The 15,458-nt window shown below is 53.4% G+C and overlaps 2 protein-coding genes across 3 annotated transcripts in view; one reads left to right on the top strand and one right to left on the bottom strand.

Moving 5' to 3' along the window:
• PCBD1 (pterin-4 alpha-carbinolamine dehydratase 1) overlaps positions 1 to 15,458 on the bottom strand; it is a 363,975-nt gene that overhangs the window by 281,522 nt on the left and 66,995 nt on the right. The window lies entirely within an intron of this gene.
• Positions 5,413 to 15,458, top strand: part of UNC5B (unc-5 netrin receptor B) — an 88,633-nt gene continuing 78,587 nt past the window's right edge. For both annotated transcript variants that reach the window (XM_068982969.1, XM_068982970.1), the window contains exon 1: positions 5,413 to 5,491. In XM_068982969.1, the coding sequence (XP_068839070.1) occupies positions 5,413 to 5,491 (79 nt within the window). The remainder of the gene's footprint in view (positions 5,492 to 15,458) is intronic.

The raw sequence follows: 15,458 nt of genomic DNA, 5'->3' as shown, positions 1-15,458 counted from the left end.
TGTAGCCCACCAGGCTCCTCTGTCCATGGGATTCTCCAGGCAAGAATACTGGAGTGGGTTGCCATTTCTCCAGGGGATCTTCCTGACGCAGGAATTGAACCCAGATCTCCTGCATTGTAGGCAGATTCGTTACCATTTGAACTACAGGGAAGTCCTGTATCGTGTGTGGTTGCATTTATATGAAATTCCCAGAACAGGAAAATCCATAGAGACAGAAAGTCTGGTTGCCAGAAAGTCTGGTTGTCTGGTTGCCAGGGGCAGGGAAAGGGAGGGGGAACATAGGGAGTGACTGCTTAATGGTATGTGGTTTCTTTTTGGGGTGATGAAATGGTGGTGATCGCTGCACAACAAAGTGAAGATACTAAAAGATACTACATTGTAGGCTTTAAATAGTTAAAATTGTAAATGTTATGTTACCTTGATTAAAAAAATATAGTGCAAGCTTGAGATCCAGTCTGTCTGGATTTGAATCTCCAGGGTCCTGTTTACTAGCTGTCTGCTACCTCGGGCAAATTACCTCTCTGTGCCTCATTTCCCTCATCCGGTAAACGAGGTAGTAACAGTCCCTAGCTCATAAGGTTGTTGTCAGCAGGATTCAGGCGTTTGGAGTCCATCCCGGCCTTGAAGGGTCAGGGGAGGGATTATGAACTCATCCCCAAGACTTCCCACCTAAAATTTTGCAAACAGAGTGGTCTGAGAGCCGCCTCCCCAGACAACCTGGAGTGGAAACCCACTCTTGGGCGGCCCCAGGGTGAAAGCCAGAGCGCATCTCCATTCCAGACCCACCGCTTTAGAAAGCAAGCCGAAGCAGCCACGGAGGAGGTATGCGCTGCAGCGCGCCGCCTACTGGCGCCTTGGAGCACAGCGGTACCGGCCGCCTGGGGAAGCCAACCAAAGCCACTAGCCGCGCCTGCAGGGAACCCCGGACAGCTGCTCCTTATTATAAAATAGGTGGCGTGTATTCAGCCAGATTAGGCGCTTTCTGCATATTCTTTTTAATCCCACGAGCTAGTTATTGTTTCCATTTTACAGCTGATGGAACTGATGCTTCGAAAGGCTCAGCAGCCAACCGCAGTTCTCCCAGCAGGTAAGAAGAGCAGCCCCGTGTCTGTTCATCCATCGGCTCAGCTCCAGATTCCAGAACTGTCTCTGATGCTCTCTCCTGATTTGGGATAAATGAGGGTAACCCAAGGAAGCACTACAGACCCCACTAAGGGTCAAAGCTAGCTCTGAGACTGATTTCAAAGCAACTGCATTGCACAAAGTCTGCCTCACCTCCAACCTCAGGCCCTGTAGAACCCCCTAGGAAATGGAGGGGAGGTGGGAGGCTCCTTCCAGGGCTCATCTGGCAAAGCTGTAGGCCCTTTAACCAGTAACCCTTCCCCAGCCTCACTGATGCGTCCACTCAACCAATATTTATGTATGCTCGTATAGGTGCCAGACAGTCTGAGGTGCTGGATATATCATGGTGAGCAAGAAAAGGGGGCCCTGGCCTCCAAGCCTCTTTTATTTATTTATTTATTGGTCATGCATGTGGGATTTTATTTCCCCAGCCAGGGGTCCAACCCAGGCCCCATGCATTGAAAGCATAGAGTCTTAACCACTGGACCACCAGGGAAGTCCCTCACCCTCTTTCTTAACTCACAGCAAGACCTCTTCACTGTGAATCTGACGGCACTGGGTTTGGGAACACCCTGGTGTTAATCCAGATATTCCAATGTGTCATCCCAGAGCCAGGACCTTGCCCATTCTTCACCCATTCTGGGGAAAGGTGTGAGCTCAGGGTAGTGTGATTCCCTCTGAAGTCCTTTTGCTGCCCCCCAGTTGAGGGCTGGCACTTGAAGATGCCCAGACTGGGGGACAGCTACACCCCCAGTGGTTATTTAACTGCAGGTGTCTGGGAAAGGGACATTCTCCCAGACACTGGAATGGCAGGGGAGCGGGTGCAGAGGAGTTATGGAGGAATCCCAATGTGCTCAGTCTCCTACCCCGATGCAGGAGTCCTGGAGGCAAAGAAGGGTCCAGGACCTCCAATGGGCATATTTCCAGGATCAGGGGAAATGGGAGGAGGATCAGCAGAATAAGAGGAATGGACTGCTCTCCTTGTGCTTGCCCAACCCCCATCCCCGAGACCCCTTCTCTCCAGTTAGAAATTAAAGTCATGAAATCTGACACCAGGTCTAGAAGGGCCTGCCTGGTGCAATTACTATCTAAACAGCAAAGTCCTGTGCACTGGAACTTTTTTGAAAAATGTCCAATATCATATTGGTCTTCTGGTTAAGAGAGAGAGCATGCCTGTCCTGTGGTCCTTGCCTGCCAAGGCTCTACTAAGGTCCCCACTGAGTTATCTAGCAAAATGCACTTGACCTTGTGCCTGTGCCAGGGGTTGACAGTCAGATGCTGGGCCTCAGTACATGTACCTATATGTGTTGCCCTGTGGAAGTTAAGTATCTAAATATCTATTTGTCTTTAGTGTCATCTGCCTAAGGATGTATTCGTTCTTTTGGATTTGCATGCCTGTGTGTGTGTCCATGACAAGGTGTATGTGTGTACTTTTAAAAATCCTATGTTTTAAGTATGTGGGCCTCTGTGCAGGTGGGTGCCTTTGTGATGTTTCTGGGTCATGTTTTCTTGTGTGTGTATCTTTGTAGGTGTGCCTATAACTGTCTAGGGGTGGGTGTGTGTGTGTGTGCTTGTACTTCTGTTGTTAGGCGGGGCTGGCTGGGTGTGAGGAGCTTATTGACTCCCTCACCTACTGCCCTTGCCTGGGCCAAGCTAAAAATAACCTACCTGTCTTTGCACATGGGGGCCTTTCTTAGTTGGCCTAAGTTCTTCCCAGGGAGTCCTACTCCCCCATATCCACCCTCCTGATCCTGGCTGCCGGGCCAGGAAGGGCCGGGGAGGTGAACTGATCTGCAGACCCTCTTCCCTACATGTTCCAGACCCAAGCTGTGGAGGCAGTTTGTATGGACGGGAGTCCTGGGCAGTCCTGCCCTTCTCTGTTCTCTGGCGAAACAGCTGAGGCAGGCCCTTGTTTCTTCTCTAACTGCCTGCACCCAAAAAAATCCCTTTCCAACCTGTAGTTCTGGCCTCCAAGTTCTTTCACTGCCAATCTAGGAATCGATCCTGAGAGCACTGACCATATTCCAGTCTACTCTCTACTGGCCTGGCTGGACCTCCCTCTGCCTTCCTTTACCCCTTCTTGAAGCAGCCATTGCCTCTGTATTGGAGGAGTGATTCCAGGTCCCAGCTCTGGAAAAACCCCAAGTAGTGAACAGACCAGGACTGGAGGAAGGGGCATTCCTGCTGGCTGCCAGTCCTTTCTCACCCACCAGCCCCAGAAGAGGCAGGAGGGTGGAGGATCCCCGGCTCAGCATTTCTTTCCAGTCCTGTCTCTCTTGCTCTTTGACTCATCCACTCATTCACTCAAAGCTGTGTGATCTTAGGCAAATGCCTTCATGTCTCTGTGCCTCCATTTCTTCATAGGTAAAATGAGATTACAAATGGTACTTACCTCCCAGACTTGTGAGGATTAACTGAAGTGATGCATATAAAGAGCTTAACCTGGTGCCTGGCACATACAAGAACCTTGGCGGCATTAGCTGATCCACCCCTTCTAATGTCACTGGGTTTCAATCCCAAGATACTGCCTAACCCTCAAACTCCACCTGGCCCCTCCTGTTCTTTGGGTCACTCTTGGGTGGTCAGGATTTTCCACCAGGAATCAGATTGACTGAGAGGAGAGATCTTGGAAAGAAAGATTGAGAGATTATTGACATTGGTACTGCAGTTTCTGTACGTTGGCCTGGGAGGCACGCTGCACTGCATGTAGGGTCTTAGCTCCCCAGACCAGGGATTGAACCCATGTACCCTGCTGTGGAACCACAGAGTCCTAACCACTGAACTGCCAGGTGGAAATTCCCTCCATACATATTTTTAAAATTCAGTTCTGCAGTGCCTTGCCATGTCATCTCAGTGTGTCCGGCTCCTTGCGACCCCGTGGACTGTAGCCCACCAGGCTCCTCTGTCCATGGGATTCTCCAGGCAAGAATACTGGAGTGGGTTGTCATGCCCTCCTCCAGGGGATCTTCCTGACCCAGGGATCAAACCCGTGTCTCTTTTGTTTCCTGCCTTGGCAAGCGGGTTCTTTACCACTAGCGCTACCTGGGAAGCCCTACAGTTCTACACCCTCTTATTAAAATTGTTATTATCATTTTTCTCCATTTTGGAGATGATGAAGTATCAGAATGGTTAAGTAACTTGTTCAAGGTCACACAGCAGGCAAGGGGCAGAGCCCAAATTTACACCAAGCCAAAAATGGCTCCCCCGCGCCTCACTGTCAGTTGGGATGGGGGTAACATCCTCGGCCCCGGGTGCTACAGGAGGGTCAGCCGGGTCTGGTCAAACAGTTCTGCCCAGGGTCATGCCAACAAGTAGGGCTAACCAGGATGAACCAGATCCACTGTCAAATTCACAGAGCTGTAAGTTCCAACTTAACCCGGGACTTGAGGGTTTGAGATTTTTCTCATTTAAGGAGCGTTTTCTGGGAAAGAACCTCCACCGCCACCCCCTTCCCATGTAGAAGACATAGATTTTACACAGTACAGACCACGGAGCCAAAAACGACGGAGTCCTGAGTTTAATCAGAGGAGAAAGCTGACACAGCCAAGCCAAATGGAAGAGCAAAAATACATTTCCTTAGTTTCTGGGAAGGAAAACTGGGCAGACTCCGCTTCCAGTTTCGATCCAGAGGCCGAGTTTTCCAATGCTCCGGGCCCAGCGTCTCTCGAGGACCTCCCTGAAGAGCCCCCAGCTTCGCTGAGGCCGCGCCCAAGAGGCCGTCGGTCACCCCCTCGAAAGGCCCCCCGCCGGCTCCGCCCCTGCCCACCCAAGGCCCCGCCCCGCCCCGCCCCGGCTGTGCTTGGTCCTCCTCAGCTCAAAGGCTCACTAGGGAGAGCGAGCGGCAGCGCTCGGCGTTGTGGCAGGAGGCTGGGGCCGGCGAAGACGCCGGAGCCGCGGGGAGCAACTGGGCGCAGGAAGGCGCTTACTGGGGTTCGGACCGCGCGGCTTCAGCCGCTGCGAGCGCCGCTGAGCGCTCTAACCTTCAGTCGTGCAACTTCGTAGCCAGGACGTGAGAACCCAGAGAGCGCTCGAGTGCCGGAGCCGGAGTGCAGAGAGGGGCGCGCCGGAGCCTGACCGGAGAGCGGACGCCAGGCACCCGTCGCGCTCCGAGCGCCCGGCAGCCCTCTGCGAAGCGTGGCTGCCTCTGCCCCAACGGAGGGCACGAGCTGGCGCGACCGGGCGCCGGGGAGGACGGCGAGGAGGAGGCGGCGGCGGCGGAGACGGCGGCGGCGAGGCTGGGGCCAGGGAGAGAGCCCCGGGGGAGAGGCGCCCGAGCCGGGCCGAGGGAGCATGTGGGCCCGGAGCGGAGCGCGGGGCGCGCTGCTGCTGGCGCTGCTGCTCTGCTGGGACCTGAGGCTGAGCCAAGCAGGTAGGGAGCGATCGGGCATGGGGGAGTGGGGCAAGGGAACCCTGGCGCCTCACTCTGCCCCGAAGTTGAGGTGGTCCATCGCTCTGTTAGTGCGCGCAGTTAGTGCTCTGTTAGTGGGTGCAAGGGCGCCCAAGTTCGAAGGTAGATTTCTCTGCCCCACCAAAGTGGGCGATTGGTGCAGCCATCTCGCGGGGGGTGCGCAGGCCCTCCAGCTCCTGCCTGGAAAGGAGGGGTCGCTTCTTTTCCCTGGAATAGTATCCGATTCGGGGTCTGCGCCTCCTGGAGGACCGGCCTCCAGGGGACCCGTGGTTCCGCGCGTGCTTGGCAGCGGCTCGTAAAAAAAAAACGAACACACACAGTCGCTGCACAGGCCAGGTGTGCGCTCGCTCCCAGTTCGCTGGCAACTTCCTAGTCCAGGTCCCGGCTCGCCCAAGCTCCTAGCGCGGCACCGACCGGAATCCGCAGACTAGAAGGAGGGAGCGAGAAACCTGGGGAGCACGGGAAGCGCTGGTCCGCTCCACCAGCCGAATGAGACCAGCTTGCAGGGGGTTGGTTACCGATGAGAATAGGGCTGAGTCTTGCACGTACAGTTTTCCCCGAGATCTTGGGATTCGCGGGTCTAGAAGATTTTTTTTTTCGCTGTGTGTTGGTGGTTGACGGGAGGAGTACGTAGCGATCTGCCTAATTTCTTTTTAAATGAATCACTGACATTCTCCCCAGACGGGGAGTCGACTGGGTGCGCTCGCCAGACTCCTACTCTGGACCCACCAAGGTGCCTTAAGGGAGTCGGTGGGCTACTAAAAATTAAAGCCCCTATTCCGCCTCTTCCGCGGTGGATGTGTACACGTCTCGCTGGTCTGTAGCTGGGTCCGGCGCGGCTGACTGGGGAGCAGGGTGGACGCATGGGAGCCATCCACCTCTCTCGCCCTCTTTCCGGAACCGAAGCACCGGGCTTTCGAGGTAGGGTGGGGAAGGGCCGCATCCTGCAGAGTCCTCTGAGTTGCGGCTGAGAATGGGGCAGGAAAATTGGTGCATAAAGTGGACAGATGACGCAGCCGCCCCCCCCCCCCACCTTCCGCTGAGGTGTTGACGTCCGCCGCCCTCCTGTCCGGCCCCCCTCCCCCCCCAACTTGTAGTCAGAGATTCTTCACTCTGGAATTAATGATTCCCACGGCCCAAGCCCAAGTGAGGACTTGGTTTTAGCACATCCCGCCCCTCTCCTATTTTCCCCTAGCCCTATGTTGTAAAGTTACGACATAATCATTTGATCCACGTTAATTATGATTTGGGCAGACTCTGGTATTTAAAGCAGTGTTTTGAAGTTGGAAGGTAATGATGGGGGAGGGGGCAGGCTGCTGAATGACCAACTTTGTTTTAAAAAGTACAGTTGGATGTGGGAGGTGCTGGGCTGGGGTGTTGGTTTCTGATTTTGGGGTGTTTGAGGGGACGTGATTGAAGGGTTGGGTGAAGTCTCTGTAAATGGCACACGGGCAGGATTGGGTCTTGGGAAGCTGTCTTTGACCAGCAGGGCAAGGATATAAGGAATAAATACCGAGATTACTGAGGGTGAGGGGCTGGGTAGGCAGGAGAAAGACAAGACTGATTGGCCTGGAGTTCTCCAGAGCTGCAGAGTAGGCTCCCTTGGGAGGCTGGGGGTGGTCCGCCTTGCCTGCTTAACAAAGCATCCGGCCTCCACCTTCCCCCAAAGAAACCCCAGGCCCAGGGCTTTGATGGATTTGGGCTCGATCGGTGCCCAGCCAGAAATGGCCTATAATACTGGGCTTTGATTTCTCACTAGCAGAGTAGAACTGGCGTTGGAATTGTGCTCATTACTTAGCACAGCAGGGGTTGCCTGCCCACCAGCCTGGAGAGGGGCCAGCCAGTGGGATCAGCCTGCTGACTTCCCTTTGCCCTTAGAAGCCTGCCTTTAAGACAGAGAACATGCCGCTTCCTCCTACACAGCCCTTGTACTCTAATGTACAGAGCAACTTTCAGAATATTCATTAGGTCTTCCCAGCGTCCCCTGTGAGCTCCATTGCACAGATGGGGGAAAAAAGGCCAAGATGTTGCCTTTCCTCAAATCTTACCTTCACTTGACCACAGATTGCAGATTTGTATCCAAGGCTCCTGTTAATAGCCAGGCTGATTCCATCCACTTTGAATTCGTGCTTATGGTCCCATCCACGGTCTCTCTTGGGAGTCTCTGAGCTCTCCTGAGTGGGCAGGCACCTCTCTGTCCTTTCCCCTACTCCTATTCCCAGTGGATCTGGAAATGAGTTCCCTTTACAGCACTGAGAATTTTTTTTAAGCCATAAAATTTGATGGTGGAGGAATCAAACTCAGAACCATAAGCTCCAGACTCTTAGAAGGAGATGTCAGCAAGTGACTGGCCGGAGAGGACACTTTAAAAGCTGAGGTTAACCCTGAGAATCTCCTGCCACCTATCCCTCAGCCTTTCCTAGAGCTATTAATGAGCCTTTCCTTGGCCTCTAGCTAGGATGGTTGAGAAGGAACCACGGTGTCATGATAACGCTTCTTTTTAAGGTGCAGTTAAAATCGGAGTTTTGCTAGTGTTTTTGCTCTGTGTGTGTGTGTTGGTGGTGGCCTGTCCTTGTCTTCCTGTTCAGCTCAGTCGTGTCTGACTCTTTGCGACCCCATGAATCGCAGCACACCAGGCCTCCCTGTCCATCACCAGCTCCTGGAGTTCACCCAAACTCATGTCCATCAAGTCGGTGATGTCATCCAGCCACCTCATCCTCTTGTCATCTCCTCCTCCTGCCCCTAATCCCTCCCAGCATCAGGGTCTTTTCCAATGAGTCAACTCTTCGAATGAAGTGGCCAAAGTACTGGAGTTTCAGCTTTAGTATCATTCCTTCTAAAGAACACCCAGGACTGGTCTCCTTTAGAATGGACTGGTTGGATCTCCTTGCAGTCCAAGGGACTCTCAAGAATCTTCTCCAACAGCACAGTACACTATACTAAATGCCAAGTTCACTTAAACAAATGGAAAATCAAGAGTGTCTTAATTCTTTTTCTCATTAAAGTGAGAGTACCACTGCAGGGGAGGAATTCTGTATGTAATTTCTCTCCCCACCCCACAAGCTGGGAATTCCATAGGACAAATTAATTCCCCTCTCTTCCAATCCACTTATTTAACTGCTGAAGCTTTGGGACAGGCCCTGACCTGCCCAGGACTACACTTGGACTCAGGAAGAGATCTGAGATTTGCACTCAGGACTCATAAACCTCATTCTTGTCAGGGCTCCTTTATTCCACTTGGGCTGCAGACCGTCCACTTGGGTCTGGGACTGAAATTTTGAAATCAAGGCCTGGCTAAGGCAGGCAGCTAAAGATGGAGTCGGTTTGGTAACTGAGTTGGACGGGGACTTGCAGGGGCAAGATTTGCAGGGAGCATGGACCTGGGAGAGGGCTGGGCCAAAGGTCAAGGTGAGATCCTGAGACCAGGCAATTGCCCAAAAGTAGCTTCATCCCTGGTCTTCCAACACTGATCCTCTCAGTAAAAGCCCCCACCTGCCCCAGTGAGATAAATCACAATCCAGGCTCCCTTGGTCTGCAGGACTACATATTAGCATTTTGAAGCTCTGTACTGATTTGTATGGAGGCTTCCCTGATGGCTCAATGGTAAAGAATCTGTCTGCAATTCAGGAGCAGAGGTTCGATCCCTGGGTGGGAAAGATCCCCTGGAGAAGGAAATGGCAGCTCACTCCAGTATCCTTGCCTGGAAAATCCCATGGACAGAGGAGCCTGGCATGCTGCAGTCCATGGCGTCACAAGGTGTTGGACACTCATTTGTATAGCTGGAGGCAAAATACGTTTCTACATTTTTATTTTGAAGCTTTAGGGGCTCATCTCCTGCATCCATTTTGTTGTTGAATTTTTCCTGGACTGAGGTACTGTGACCTGTTCCTGGCTGTCAGACCAGGCTGGCAGGTCTGCTTCCCACTTCCTTACCAGCAGTATCTTCTAAGGAGGGTTTGGACTTTGGCGATGAGGCTGAAGGAGAGGTGGATCTCTTACATTCCAAGTGCTTGGTTGGTATTTCTGAATGCCCCATCCTAGAGCCTCCTCCCGGGCCTGCTGGCCAAACATATGGTCCTTTGAACCTTATGGCTGGGATTAGGATAGCAAGAACTATCTTGGAGCCCCCTGAGGCCTGGAGGAAAGGGTTAAGGAGCAGGGGGTCATAGGTTGGGATTTAGGGGTTGCCTGTGGGCTTGGTTGTAGGGAGAAACTACTCTCAAGGCAGGGAGAGAAGGATTCAGACACTAAGACCAGGGCTGGCGCTTCTGGCCTCTTCTTCCTCCTCCTCTCCAGTTTCCTAAACAGCTTCCACAAATGGAATCGTCAAAGCTGTGAAGGCAAAATGAAACCAAACAAGTGTGTTCTGTGCTTTTCTGTTACTTTCCTTTTTTTAAAGGAAAACCTAAAATACCGTAATTAGAATAATATGAGCAAGGGCTTTGCTCCCGAAGTTGGGGATGGGGCGCCACCTCCTGCCCCACCATGGGCCTGCGCTCAGCCGGGTGCCGCTGGAGCTTAGGGAGTTTACCCCCAACCTGACCGGGTGACCGAGGGCCAGGTGAGCCCCTCCTCTGTGTCTTTTGAGAGAAGCCTGGCTTCCCTTTGGGAGTTGGGCGGGCGGCTGGATTGCGCTGGATTCGAACTCCGGCGGCCAGCACGAACCGCTCCAGTCACTGCGCCCCCTCAGGGCAGGCGAGTCCTCGCCGCGCCCTTGTCTCTCTGACCCTCCACTTCGGCGAGGCTAATGGCAGCGAAAACACTTGCTGAAGTGAAGGCATAAATCAGCCGCCTCCCCGCGCCCGCGACCCTACCCGCTTTGTTCCCTCTTCTTTATCTTCCGAAGCCCTGGGTTGCTGGAAGCTCCCGAATTTACCCTTGCGGACTAAGCGGCCCGGTTAGCATCTCCGAGGCTGGCGCTGGCGGGGCTGATTCAGCTCGCGGGTACCTGGGGGACGCACGTATCTCGGCACCGACACCAACCGCTCCCCCTTCGCTTCCTCTCCTGCGTAGCCCCTGGTCCTCCTCGGCCCCCTTACCACCGCCTCTACCCCGTCCCCTGCCGAGGAGCCGGGGCAGCTCTCGGGCCACGGCTAAGGAGTGAGCTCGCGGAGCTTCCTTCTCACCTCCCAGAACAGGCTGACCCCAGCGTCTCGCAGCCTCCCCGCCTGCTGCTGCGCGGCTCTTTTCGAGAAAGGCAGGCTGCGGTGTGAAAGTGTGCGTGGAAGAGTGGGTCGGGGTGGGGGTGAGAATGTATATGAAGGAGGTGGGCGGAGGTGGGAGTGTGCAGGGGAGGTGAGGGTAGCTGTGGTGTTGCGTTGGGTGCTGGGTGTGTGTGGGGGGTGAAGCGTGCAGGAGGGATAGGGGGCGTGTCTTGCGTTGTGCCTTTTGCATTCGGGATGGCGGTGCGTGTGTTTGGGTTGGGGTGGGTAATGCAAGTGGGTGCAGCTGTGGTGCGTTTGTGTGTAAACAGGTGTGTGTAGCATGGGGACGGTGAGTCACCACCATACAAGGGAAGCTCCGGTGTTCTTAGGAGGTGGGAACCCAGGTGAGTGAGATTTGATCCATTTGGTCTGCATGCCAGGTTGTGGACCTGGAAGGGCAAGAAGCTCCCTCACTTGAGGGCAGCTGGAATGGATTGACCACAGGCCCTATAGCTAGCTAGACCAGGAGCTTGGGTGACCCCCCCCCCTCAGGAGGACAGGAGTCCGAGTCCAGGGGTCTCCTGCAGTCTGCTTTCTGAAAACAGTGGCAGGTCCTGTGGTTTGAAGGTCTGCTCTCTGCTCTGGGTCAGGTTCCTGCTTCAGCCCTCCAGGAGGAGTGGGGTCCTCGGGAATTTGCCAGGGAAGAAGCAAGCCGAGCTCGTATGAGTGGCATCGTCCATGGAGAGCAACATGGGCAGGCATGGCTGGGCCTGGGACTCTCCGTGGATGTAAAAGAGCATGCAGGCACATACAGACACATACATGAGCCCTGGACTCCACTGTTCTTCATTTCCTTGGTCACAAAGGGCTCCCCTGCCATCCTTAACTCTAGGATAAGGTGTGCTGTTGCAGACTAGAGAGACCTTTAGGAAATCATAGTCCCACCGATAAACTTATTGTTTAACAGAGTATAAAACCCTCTCATAGGTAAGACCTCAGTTTGTCCTTGTGAGAACCCCACTGGGGAGGCGGGTGCCACTTAGGATGCACACTTCAGACCTGGCTCAGAACCAGGGCAGCCCTGGCCCCAGCCCGCAAGGTGGTTGCTCTGTGTGAGGGATGCTGATGTCCACTCCAAAGACTGGTAAGTGACATTCCAACAGCCTCTGTGGCAAATGAGGCCAATGACACTGCAGCTGACCTTTGAATAATGTGGGGGTCGGTGCGCTGACTCCCCAGCAGTTGAAAATATCTTTGCTACATCAGCCTCAAAAATAAAGAAATTGACAAATGACTCACCCAAGAGCAGGAAGCTGAAATGGTTTGGATAGAATCAGGACTCAAAACAGTTCTTTTGATTCCACATATTGTAATCTCTAATCGAACATAAACACATCCCCAAGCTTAAACATCTATAAAATGAAAATACAGGTACCACGTTCATTGAAAAAATATCTACTTTTATGTGGACCCACACAGTTCAAGGCCTTGTTGTTCAAGGGTCAACTGTCTATTCTAGGAAGAGAGCCTTGGGGCTTCCTGGAGAGAGTGGTGTGAGCCAGACCTTGACTCTCTTTTTCGGGTCTTTCTAAGAGCATTGCTGAAGAGGAGACAGGTGGGGACAGGGGTGCCCACCTGAGATGTCTCCAAATCTTGAGAAGTTGGCCCTGCCAGTATCTGCAAGGGCCCCATCCTGTGTGGACACCAATTCTTGGTGAGCCAGATTTCCATGCTGGCCCTCCCAGGTTCAGCTGAAGGGGTGGTGCCTCTCTCAACTACCTCTGAGTAGTTGCAGCTTGGGGCTGGCACTTGAGAGGAAAAGATTTCTTATTCTTTGATTTGCTGTCTGTGGTTCTTGAAGATGGTGTGAGCCCAGAAAACACTTTTTAAGCAATGATAGGAATTACGTTGGGGATGGAGGTGTGGGAAGGTGTACTGTTTTGCCTTCTGCCAGGCCCCCACCAGAGGACACAGAGTGGAGTACAAGCGAAGGACAGAATCCTCAGCCCAGCTACTACCATGAGCTAGTTGGAGAGGACAAAGCTTAACTGTCAACACCTCTAGGAACCCCCAGCCCCTCCAACCCCTCTCCTCACAGAGGACCCTCAGGACCTCAGCTGCAGGTGCATGGTGTGGCCACCTGAGGTTCTGAGGAGATTAATATTGCCAGCATTGCCACTCACTAACCCTGTGGCTTCGGGCAGCTCACCTAACTCTTCTTTGCCTTAGTTTCCTCACCTATAAAATGGGGATAATGATAGTTTTGTCCTCACAGGGTTGTTTTGGGGCTCACATGACCTGATATATGATAAAGCACTTAGCCCAGGGCCTGGCACACAATGAGCTCAGGGAGCACTCAGGCACAGCCCTGCGATGCCCGAGACGACCGCCTCCAGGCCAGGAGGTTCAGGGCCTGGCGTCCCGGCAATTCCTCCCTAGGAGTTGGGAGGTTCTGGCTTTTGCTCTTTCTCTGCTGTGTGACCTTAGGCAAGTGATTTCCTTCTCTGGGTCCCCTCTGTAAATTCAGGATGGGGGAAAGACGGAAGGATAATCCATCCTTAAGGGCTCTAGGATTTTTGGTCTGGTTCCATCTGAAGAGGCCCCAGCAAGAGACAGAGGTAACCAAGGCCCAGAACCACTGTGTTTACAGAGGCCTCTCTCGAAAGTCAATATATTGACTAGAATGCCCTTGTGAGCATTATGCAGCCCTGGGTCTCTCTCTCTCTAAAGCTATAAATCACCCTCTGGGACCTCAGTCCCTTTTTCCTGTTTCATAAGCATCTCCTGCCTCATAGACGGAGAACCCCAGATGCTAAGCAGGGCTGGGGAGACAGAGAAGGCCCCCACTGTCAAAAGCACCCTGAGCATATGAACAAAGAGGTACTTGCTCCCCCGACCCTGCCACCCCCACCAAGGCCAGGGAGGCCCTGTGTGGGGGTGTGGTAGGAAGACACTGTCCAGAGCTGGCCATCCCACTCACTGTTTCATTTCCAGGGGTGGAGTGTAGTTGAACTCAGGATTGGGGGATTAAGAATCCTGTCCCCACACCAGGTATTGGAACACAAATACACTCAGCCCTAAAACTTGGTACACATGGAGGTTCATTTGATAGGAGGAAGTACTGGGTCAGAGGTGGGCAAAGCCCTGGCCTGACCCTTGGATTGGTTTGTGTTGCTTCTTGAATCATGAGTCATGTGCCAGGCTTGTGGTGCTGGAGCGGGGTCTGGCATGATGTTTAGAGGGTGGGCTGTGCAGTCAGATTACTTGGGTTCAAATCCTGGCTATTCCAGCATTTGGCTGTGTATCCTGGAGCAAGGTACCTACCCTCTCTGAAGAGACCTTTAGTCTCTTCATTTGTAAAGGAGGAATGATAACAGTGCCAGTCCCATCAGATCCTTGTGGGGATGAATGAAATAATGTATCCAAGTGCTTTGCACCTTCTAAAGCACTCAATAACACTCACTGTCCTCCTCCTCCTCATTGTTGTTGGTGCCAAGTATCGAGTGATGCAACAGGAGGTCCTTCAGGTGTTGACAGAAGGCTCTTGTGGACCCAGGTGGTTGGTTAAGGAAGGCTTCCTGGAGGAGGGAAGGATGGTACTTAACTGGCCTTGAAGGATAAGCAGAGCTCAGGTGAACAAAAAGGGCATTCTTGGTACGGGGTGTGTATATTAAAGTGTGGGGTGGGAACGTCTGACATATCCACCCATGAGATGGATTTTGAATTCAGCCACCTGATCGTCTGACAGAACAAGACTTCGGGAGCCAGGGGTCCCTTCCTGGTGGAAAGAGCCAAGGCTTTGGAATTAGAAGGATTTGACTCTTACTGAGTGGCAGGGCTGTGTGGCTGAACCTCCGTGTACCCTAGCATCCCCATCTGTGGGGTAGGGATGACCCCCCTGCCTTCCTGGGATGGTGATGTGACGTGAGATAGACATGCGGTCCTGGCACAGAGCAGGTTCCATTGATTTCCCGTGGCCTCCCTCCTGCTTGCCTCCCCCCCACCCCCAGTCTGGTCTCCCCCTGGCTGGGCCTGGGCCCTGCTTCTCTCCCTGTACATCTCTGGGCAGGGGTCAGAGAGTTCCTGGTGGTAGCTTCCTGGTTGACCAGAGAGGATATCAAGAAATATACCTAAGATCTGGGAGGAACATCTTCTGCTGAGATCACCCAGGAGCCTGCAACCCTCAGAGGCCTTGAGTAGCATTACTGGCGTCAGGAGACGGAGCTGAAGGCAAGCAGCTCTGTAATGCGATCAGAGGTTTCCGCCTGCCCAGCCTGGGCCTGGGCACCCATGGAGGATGAAGGGCTTACAAGAAGTTGAGTGGGGATTCTAGGGATGCTGTTCCTGGCTCCCTCCCCATCCCACCTTTGCTCATTCTGTGACAGTCTGCAGGACAGAGTGAGACCCAGAGATGGGACTCAGGTGTGACATGTAGGGAATGCCTTATGGAGCAGCTTCCCACCCTTCGTTTTCCTTGTCATTCAAGCCAGGGCCCTGGGGGTGAGGAGGCAGGGTCAGTGAGTGGAGGCAGGATGAGGTTGAAACAACTAGACGATGGGAGAGCCGCTGCGACACGCCATGCCTAGGGAGACTGGGTATGATTTGGCTGATTTTGCTCAATCACGTGTCCCTGGTACACAGCACCATCCCAGGCACAAAGAGAGAGCTTGATAAACACTTGTAGGGCAGATGAATGAGGAATTCATGCAGGCCTTCCTCACTCAGGAGGTTGCTGTGACTCACTCCCTGCCACACTTTGGACTTGCTACTGTTTTAGAAGAGTC

Source organism: Capricornis sumatraensis, chromosome 10 (genome assembly GCF_032405125.1).
Source record: "Capricornis sumatraensis isolate serow.1 chromosome 10, serow.2, whole genome shotgun sequence".
Taxonomy (NCBI): Eukaryota; Metazoa; Chordata; class Mammalia; order Artiodactyla; family Bovidae; genus Capricornis; species Capricornis sumatraensis.
Note: the sequence above shows the minus strand (reverse complement) of the source record. Positions and strands in the feature narration are given on the sequence as shown.